At 39.6% G+C, this 10,000-nt stretch overlaps 1 protein-coding gene across 1 annotated transcript in view; it reads left to right on the top strand.

The window, feature by feature from the left end:
• LOC119585018 (tyrosine decarboxylase-like) overlaps positions 1 to 10,000 on the top strand; it is a 27,036-nt gene that overhangs the window by 3,237 nt on the left and 13,799 nt on the right. Inside the window, 3 exon segments of the mRNA XM_037933636.1 lie at positions 134 to 240; positions 2,652 to 2,721; positions 8,401 to 8,502. Coding sequence (XP_037789564.1) covers positions 134 to 240; positions 2,652 to 2,721; positions 8,401 to 8,502 — 279 coding nt within the window.

Here is a 10,000-nt window from a genome sequence, read left to right as displayed (position 1 = left end):
CCCACCCTTTTGCATTCCATTCTCTAGTGGCATGTGCTGTGATAGGTGACCTTGGAATTTGACTCTGGCTGTTCTATTCCTAAGTAGTTACTTATCCAAGCCAAAATCTTACTTCTGATTCCTTTTGGATCAGGCTCTCCTGAATGGCAAGAGGACTTGGCAATTCAAAAGTCTTCTCCAGGTCAAGGAATACTACCTAGAGATGTCCCGTGCTGATTGTGCTCAGAGCGTGGCTATGCTGTGCGCTGTGCTCATGCCCTGGTGAACCCGTGGAGGTGTTCATGTGGGGGTCCCATTTTCCATCAGAGCCGGTTCGTACCATCGTCTTGGCCAGACAGCTGAGGAGAGAGATGGGGCAGTACTTCCCTGGCTCCTTTGGTTTAGGGATGGGAACTATGGTAGCCCCCTTCCAATCTGGTAAGTTTCCCAGGACTTGTTGATGAGTTGCAGGAATGCAAGCTCACCTACTAGACCCAGGTGGGAAATGATAGGGTACGAAATCCCTCAGAGCCAGGACTGTGTTACAACTGGCTTTATATGCATTTCTTAGTTCCTCAGAGAAAAGATAACGTCTGAGTTATCGTGTTCGGCTGCCCTTTCTGATATGAGCAAGTCTGTCTGGTTGTAGGCGTTTTTGTCTTGCCCTCAGTTTAGCTGGCAGGCTGTTGCTACTTGTTCCCGCAGAGAACTCGTGCACCAGTCTGTTCGCCTCTGACTGGGGACATGGTGCATGCATCTCGGGGCTGAGCGGCTGTAGCTCACTTGACCCGTTTGCCATAGCTCTGAGAGGGTGGTATGGTGGTCAAAGGACTCACACCATTCCAGCCACTTTTCCTGCCTGACTCTGTTGGCAGTTTCCTTGGCATCCCTGACAGCCTCCCTTAAGAGGGCTATGTTGTCAGGGATTCTTTGCCTTTGGAAATGTTTTCAGCACATATTTATCCTGTGGTTGACCTCCCTAATCTCGTCGTTAAAGTACCAGGCGTCTTTGTGACTCCTGGACCAAGGCTGAGTTTTGGGTATGGTCAGTGAGGCTGCCTCATCAATGGCATTTACAAGTCTGGCTTGTAGCACTTCCACAATTTCACTTTGTGTGGGTTCATTGCTTCTCAGACAGCGGGCCAAGGCGTTCTGAAATGCTTGCCAGTTGGCCTTGTCTGTTTTCCATCTTGGATTTGGTCGTGGCATTTCGGCTGGGCCACTATCCATGAAGGTAGTTATAGTGCCGTAATGGTCACTAGTGACGGTCTCATCGACACGCCAGCCAATCCTCTCCACCAGAGTCGCAGTGGCCAGGGTGAGGTCAAGGACCACTCCTCTGACATGCGTTGGCTCTTGGTTATTGAGGAGAGCGATCTCGGGGAATGTCTCAAGCACGTTGGCTATGTGATGGCCAGCCACATCCGGTGCCCAGTAGGGAGCCAGGATGGGGTGGTGTGCATTGAAGTCTCCCCCTATGATCACTCAGTCGTGTGCAGCAGAAGCACAGACCTGGCTGATGTCTAAGGTACTACAGTGTGGCCGGCTGTACACATTGTACAATTTCAGGGGCCCCCCGGCGGGTGCGAGGCCTCCCCCTCCGGCCTTTATCCTCCTTTCCTCCTCCTGTCAGCTATGCCCCAACTTTTACCCCACATTTTTTTCCCTCTCACTAATCATCTTTTTGATCCCCCCCCTTATCCTTCCCCTCTCCTATCTTCTTTCCCCCCTGGTTACGGGTCTTTTCTTTTAACTTTGCCTTGCCTTGCCTTGTCCTTAGCCGACTGGGGAGCCTGCCGGCTACCTCGTTGGTCACCGACCTCATCTTCTACACCCAGCCATACCAGATTACCACCCATCTATCTACTATACTGGTGACCACCGGAATGATACGATATGGTATTTCGCTCGCTCGCTTTGATCACTCTCTGGAGGGGGAGTATCTGTAGCAGCACGACCCTGCAACCTGGAATTCAGCATAGTTTCCCAGGTTGGGTCACATCATGTCCACAGCCATGTCTGCGCTCATTGGACAGCGGCTGTTCCCTGTGCGCTTACACAGCACTCATGTACTTAAGCCGCAGAGCCCAAAACGAGATCAGCATTCCCCTATCCTCTGGCAGAGCAGACAACAGCAGCAGCATCACAAGGACTGCCCAGTCCTTAGCCGACTGGGTGCCTGCCGGCTTCCCCGTTGATCTCCGACCTCACCTTCAACATCCAGCCATACTTTGTGGGCACTCACACCCACAACAAACACTCCCCAAAGAGATAAGACACCAGTAACCTCAAATAGTAGATGATCAACTATCATTTACTATAAGCTGGACTATAAGGTGTGTGCGTGTATGTGTGTGCATGTGCATGTCCACTGAATGAACAGCTAGATAGATCAAATAAATATTTTTGGGTTTTTATAAATTCTGTGGCCATTTTCCAATGAGCACATTCGCGGCTGCTTGAATAAGGTGACACCGTTTGATAAGGTCAGGTTTGATTGACAAGGCCGAGGTCGTCCATTCAGAGTTGTCAAATAATAAGAAACAAAGCAGAAATCATGCTGTTTTTTATGTAGATTTTTTTCTATTATATTCACTATTTTATTGAGGAAAAGGTTTTATAATGGTGTCCATCACTTACAAAGATTTAGTACATGCATTGCCATTCCGCAGTCCAAGGAAAATTAAAGATTTTATAAAGGAATTACCCTTCGGACGTCGAATGAACAGTGGACCTAACAACGTCAGTATCAGTCAAAGGGTTGATTTTGTTTGCTTGTTATCTAACAGAGTTTATTGTTTGTTTTTATTCATATCATTATCATTATAATTATGCAGAAATTCGATTTTTTATGTTCATATCTCGACGGTCACACTAGAGAACTGATCATTGTTTAAGGTATCAGGAGTGAAAAAGAAATGAATGAATGTCTGACAGGTTTGTTAAGAAATGTGTAATTTTCAGGTGTAATAAATCACACGGCAAACACAAACTTATGAGAGCGCGAATGACAGACAGAAAGAGAGAAGGCAGGGTTGCCAGGTCAAAAATGCCAAAAATGACTAAGAACTATGCCAAATTATCCCAAATTACATATATAAAGCTGACACTGACACCTACTTAGCAGCATAAGACTTTCAGTGCTAGACATGCAATAAATATACTGTAGTTTATCTCAAATTATTTAACTTTTTTCAGTTGTGTCACCAAAATGACTGTATATAGTTAGGTACTGCAAAATATCACCGCACTTTTCCACTATTTGTTGTTTTCCGTGTTGCTGCAGAGCATTTTTTTTCAGAGACGTTATTTCAATGCGGCATACTTTGCAGTAAAAAGAATTTCTACTATTTATGAGCCACATGAATTCATTTTCAAGTTCTTTGTTGTATTTTCTAAAGTCTTCGTAATGAGTTTTCCAGTAACTCTTTTTGTAATGTTATCTCCTTGTCATGAACCCTTAACTGAGGACGCCGGCGGGCGAAGATGTTCACCTGAGCTTTTCTGCACGATGCACTTACTTAAGAATTGATCCTATAAAGTATGATCTTCTGCACGGTGCACTCACTTAAGAAATGATCCCATAGAGTATGATCTTTTGCACGGTGCGCTTCGTCCAAGATTCAGGGTGAACGGTTTCAGCACTCAAGGCACTGACCAGCTGGTTATCTTTTAAAAAATGCTCTTATGGCAGAGATTTGTTATGAGAGGTGAATTACTTCCCTGACTGAGACTGTAATAAGGGCTTGAATACGATATACACGACTTTTTTATCACACACACATCACCGACTAAGAATATGAAAGGAAAAAGAAACTATGTTTCATTTCAGATAGATGTACTTTAAGGCTCTAAGTTTGCGGTCATTTTGGTTGTTTACAAACGCTGCTAGGCAAAGCAACTACCTCCAGCAAGAGAGAGAGAGAGAGAGAGTATAAGGTATAGAACCCAACTACATTGGCTTGCAGGGGTAGTTATACTTGTTAACGGCGTGACTCTTTATTGGAAGTCGTACAACACACATTATGAAACACACGAGACAATGTCTATAAATATGGGTAATAGCGGTATGCTGGGACACGGATCAGGTCAGCTAACCCAGAGGGGGAGGGCTAAGCCAACCTTACCGGCGGTCGAGCTCTGGTCACGACTCCTCTAGGCTTAGGTCCTCCTCGGTATAAGTAGTGACCGTCCCAGCTACCGAAGTGACTGAAACAGCTGGGAAGGATGGTGGGGAGCGAGGTGAGGTCACCGGTCCCGTCTGCTACATCGTACAGAGAGAGAGAGAGAGAGAGAGAGGAGGAGGAGGAGGAGGAGAGAGAGTAAACAGGTCGTGTAACAGACACTTTTGGGCTGCCGCAGGTGGTGGGCACCATCGGGCTACTCCGGCATCCCAGCTTCGAAAAACCCGGGAAAATGGGGGAAGTGGCGCAGGAATTGGGGAATGGGGCATCACGGGGGGACGCCGCATACGCAGGAAATTTAAGTACAAAATATGTGATCAATGTTCAAACATTTTGGTTCCACTTTTTTCCCATTAAAAGTTTGGCTAAAACCTTTGTTTTTTTTTCTCCTTCAAAATTTTTGGGTCATTTTTGAAGTTTGTAATTCTAAAAAACCGGGCCCTCTCAAAAAAATTCATCAGTCTTCTTTCGGGGGGGGGGTGTTAGAAAACGTGTATTGGTACTGTTTTCCCGGGCAGCTACACCCCAAAACCTGGTCAACGGCAGTTCCCCGCTGCCCCTCCTAAAAATTTCGGGTTGGGTTCCCCCGAATCGGGAATAAAATAAAAAATATTTTTGTTCTACCTTCATCTCAAACCCCCTACGTACCCATCTTTTAAAATCTATTCTTTTAAATCTATCTATTAATATATGTATATATCTTTCTCTTCTCTTCTATGTATATATATATAAAATAATTTTAAATTATTTTATATAATATATATTATATTTTAATTATATATATTGTATTAAATATACATATATTATATATCAAATAATGTAAAAAATTAAAAAATGATTAAACACATATATGAATAAATAAATAAAAATAGTATGTGTGGGCGTGTTAAATAATACTTGTTGCTATACAGGGAGGAGTTTTTCCCTCTGATGGCCCTGCCCTGCTATACTTAAAATTATCTTTTTTTTTTTCCCAAAAAACATTGAAAAAAAGGGAAAAAACCTTCAATCGGCCCCAAACCCCCGATCCTTCAGGAAACCCGTCGCCATGGATTTGCTTTTTTTTAATTACGGTTCTCATCTGCCTTTCAGAAGGATTTTTTTAAATCCATTCGAGGATTTTTTCCCTTTTCACTCCACCGAAAAGTTCTTTTTCCCTTAAATATTTCATCTAGGGGAAAAACTTATAAAATCCCTTTTTAAAAAGTCTAAGTATGCACAACCCACCCACCCGTCTTTTTTCTTCTAATTTTTTCAAAAATTGTCATAAAACGGAGTTTTGCTGAACATGACCTTCCTTCCTTTAAGAAAAAAGCTTATTGATATCATACCGTGTTTTTTCAACTTCAACCCACTTTTCCCCTAATCTTTCCCTTTATAAAAACTTATATACTACAACAATAAGGGAAACTGATCTAAAATCAAAGGTTTTGTTTTTCCCCGGGCTCTTATATAAAGGTGAAAGTTAGCGTTTTTCCCAAATTTTTGGGTTTTTTCCTTTTTAAAAACCAAAAAGGGGAGAAACATACCCCCGGCACTTTCCCCAAAAAAACCCAGTTAGAAATCTCTTTAAATTCCCTTTTTCAAAAGGTCATTTTTAAACCCTCTCAGTAGATTTTTTTTATTCCTTTCTTTTTAGTTTTATAATTTCGTTATTCAATTTACGTTTTTATGGTTACTAGCCATTTCATAGTCGGGTTTCCTGAAAAAACAATGAAATTTCTCATTAAGGTTTTCAAAACAATTTCCCCCAAATTGTGTAAACTTTTTTGGGGTTGTTTTTATGGCGCAATTATTCCCCTTTTTTTTTTTATGTAGTTAAGAAGAGTTTTGGATGTCTGACATTTTTGATTACACCCCTTTTTCAAGTCGTTTTCCCTCATGATTGGGTATACTCATTTCTTCCAAACTTTATACTTTCACACGTTTTTTTTTACCCTGAGGTCTATTCTTCTAAACTTTTTCCCAAAAGGGAGTGCTTGGTTTCCCCTTCTTTTTCTTGCTTTTAAATCACTGAACCACTTTTGGCCCTTTTCTTGTTTTCCCGGGTTTTGTACTTTTTTTTCTACCCCTTTTTTTATAGTTTTCATGAAAATTTTTTTTTTTTCTATACCCAAGGGTTCTCAGTTTATACCATCAAATAATCTTTAAGGTTTTTATAAAAAACCTCTTGAAATTTGTATTTTTCCCTTTTTTTCCCTTACGATGATTTTTTTTGGGGGTAGCGACTTTTTTTGTTTTGTTTTACTACATGGCCCTTTTTTCCTACCCTTAAATATAAGGGTTATGTTTTGAAAAAATGTGTGTGTGCGTTTTTGTGTGTTCACATATTAGGGTGGGGTATTGCTTTGCTCCTTATCTCGGTCTTTAAAAGAGTTGAACTTTTTTGACCCAAAGGAAAATCTGTCTTTCAGAAAGGGTCTTAGTCACCTTCACTTTTTGGAAACCTGGAAAAATTTGGGGAAATCAACATCCATCTTCTAAGAGCAGATTCTCGATGGGAACCCCCTTTTTTGGGGCCCTTTCCCACCCACACAATGTGTGGGTGTGTGTGTGTGTGTGTGGTGTGTGTGTGTTTGTAGTGAAATGAATAGGGAAAAATATTATATATATATAATAATTTTATTTTAATATATATAAAAATTTATATTATATATATGTACACCCCACACACAAAACACACCACAAAATATTTGTTGGGGTGTGTGTGTGTGTGTAATATTTTTTGGGGGTGTGGGTTTTGGTGTTTGTGTACATATGTGTGTGTTTTGTGTGTTGTGTGTGTGTTTTACATATGGGGTGTTTTGGTGTGTGGGGGTGTGTGTGCATGGGTGTGTACATATGTGTGTGTGTGTGTGTAATATGTGTTGTTTTGTGTGTGTGTGTGTGTGTGTGTGGTGTTAATATGGTGTGTGTGGTGTGTGGTGTAAAAAATATTATATAATATATATAAAATATTTATATATATATATATAATATTATATATATATATGTTGTGTGTGTGTGTTTGTGTTTGTGTGTGTGTGGGGTGTGTCTGTGCATGTGTGTGTGTGTGGTTTTAATATATAAATATAAATTTCTCTCTCTCTCTCCCCTCCTCTTCTCCTCTCTCTCTCTCTCTATAAATAATAAAATAATATATATATTTTAAAATTAAATATATTTTATATATATATATGGGGTTGTGTGTGTTTTGTGGGGTGTGTTGTTTTGTTTGTGGGTGTTTTGGTGTGTGTGTGTGTGTGTGTGTTGGTTGGTGGTTTGTGTGTTTTGTGTGGGTGGTGCGTGTGTGGTGTGTGTGTGGGGGTGGTGTGTGTGTTTGTGTGTGTGTGTGTGGGGGTGTGTGTGTGTGTGTACATTTATTTTATTTTATATTTAAAAATATTATATTTTATTATATATATATTTTTATATTTTGGTGTGTGGTGTGTTTTACATTTATTAAAATATATATAATTAATATTTAAAATTATAAAACTAGTTTATGGTGTGTGTGTGTGTGGTGTGTGTGTGTGTGTTTTGTTGTGTGTGGTGTGTGTGTGTGTGTACATTTATATAATATTATTTATTATATTAATTTTTTTAAAATATAATTTTTGTTTTGTGGGTGTGTGTGTGTGTGTGTGTGTGTGTGGGGTGGGTGGTGGGGGTGTGTGTGTGTGTGTGTGTGGGGCATTTTTATAAATGTATTATATATTTATAAATTTTAAAAATTTTATACCTTTTAATATAGGGGGGGTGTGTGTTTGTGTGGTGTGTGTGGGTTGGTGGGGGTTTTGTGTTTGTGTGGTGTGGTGTGGGGTGTGTTTTGGTGTGTGTTGTGTGTGTGTGTTATGTCCTTTATTATATATAAAATTTTAAAATTCTTATTTTTTAATTATAATATATTTTTAAAATATTTTATTATTTGTGTGTGTTTTTTTTGTGTGTGGTGTGGTGTGTGTGTGTATTTTATGTTATATATATACATCTTTTTGTATATGTGTATTTATATTTTCCAAAAGAAAACACAATATATACATATAATAACATATATGTTTTGTATATTTTATATATAAAAATATATATATATATTTTAAAATATATTTTGTTTTGGTGTGTGTGTTTGGTTGTGGTGTGTGTGTGTGTGTGTGTGGTGTGGTGTGTGTGTGTGTATGTGTGTGTGGGGGTGTTTTGGTGTGTGTGTGTGTTGTAGTATTCATGCTTATATACAGCATTTATTTTTATGCTCCTCCAGTTTTGTCGCCCCCTTGGGAAGAGCCTCCTTCATAAACCAATATCCCTAAACCCCTGGGGGCACCCGCTGGTGTGTGGGGAATCCCGCTACCTGATGGACGGAGTAGATTTTGGTCGAGAGCTTCAATTTCAACCCCCCTAAATGGTTACTTTGAACTTCGACTGCCCCTCCCATGGGTTAGTATCATTTTTATTTTTTTCGGGAAAGGGACTCCGGTCAAAAATCATTTTTTCAGGGTTTTGCATTCTTTTTAATCCAAAAACCCAAAACAATACTGAAACCCTTTAGTCACATATTTGCAAAGACAGAAAATTTCCCCTTTAAGGACAAAACTTTCAGAGAAAATCAAAAAACACTTTTATTAATAATTGTAAGTGACCTGAGTTTGCCCAAAACCTCCCCCTTTTTGGTATTTTTTTGAAGTTCGGTTTTTTTTTACAAATTTTTTGCCCAATTCCCCTTGACAAACAAAATTTGGTACAGCTCTTGACCAAAGAGAAACCCGGGACAGCTTCCTTGCCCAAAATCTTTTTTCCATTTTGTCTTTTTAAGAAAAAAATTTTAACTTAGCCGGACGTTTTTTTTTTGTTTTTACTTATTACAAAACAAAACACACCACACAAACACACACAAACACACACAAAACACACACACACACCACACACACACCCCACACACACACACACACACACACACACACACAAAAAACCATACACTAAACACACACATATAATACAAAATTATCATACACAAAACAAACGCCCCCGCACAAAATCTCTCTCTCCCTCTATCTTGCACACACACCTCTTTCTCTCCACTCACTCTTTTTATCTTTCTCTCTCTCTTTATCTCTTTTTATTTTCTCCCCGTTTTTCTCTCCCCTCTCTCTCTTTTCCCCCTTTTTCTCTCTTTCTTTTCTCTTCTCTCTCTCTCTCTCTTCTCTCTCTCTCTTTTCTCTTCTCTCTCTATATTATTAATAAATAATATATATAAATATATATTATATATTTTTTTATCTCTCTCTCCCTCTCTCTTTATCTCCCTCTCTCTCTCTCACTCTCCCTCTCTCTTCCTCCCCTCTCTTTTCCCCCTCTCTTCTCTCTCTCTCTTTTTCCCTCCTCTTCTATCTATCTATCTATCTATCTATAACTATCTATTTACTACTATCTATCTGTCTTTTCTATTAATATCTATTATCTTTATCTTTTTTTATCTCTCTCTCTATTTTTAAATCCTCTTTATCTCTCCCTCTCTCTTTCTCTCTTTTTTCTCCTTTATCTTTATCTTTTTATCTCTCTTCTATCTTTATCTCTCTTTCTATCTTTATTTCTTTATCTCTCTTTTTCTTTTCTTCTCTCTTTTTTCTCTCTTCTCTCCCTTTTTATCCCTCTTTACTCTTTCTCTCTATCTTTATCTCTCTATCTCTCTTTTCCCATCTCTCTCTGTTCTCCTCTTTGAAAGTCATTCTGTCGAGGGTAAGCCTAAAATTTACCCCCCCAAAGGGGCGGATGGGGCTTAGGGCCGAAAGAATGAGGGGGGGGCCCTGTGAGGAGACTTATTGTCCCCCCCGGGCCCCCAAAAAGGGTTTTTTGGTTTTTTC

This window comes from Penaeus monodon, chromosome 3, assembly GCF_015228065.2.
Source record: "Penaeus monodon isolate SGIC_2016 chromosome 3, NSTDA_Pmon_1, whole genome shotgun sequence".
Classification (NCBI taxonomy): domain Eukaryota; kingdom Metazoa; phylum Arthropoda; class Malacostraca; order Decapoda; family Penaeidae; genus Penaeus; species Penaeus monodon.
This window is presented reverse-complemented; position numbering and strand designations above follow the sequence as displayed.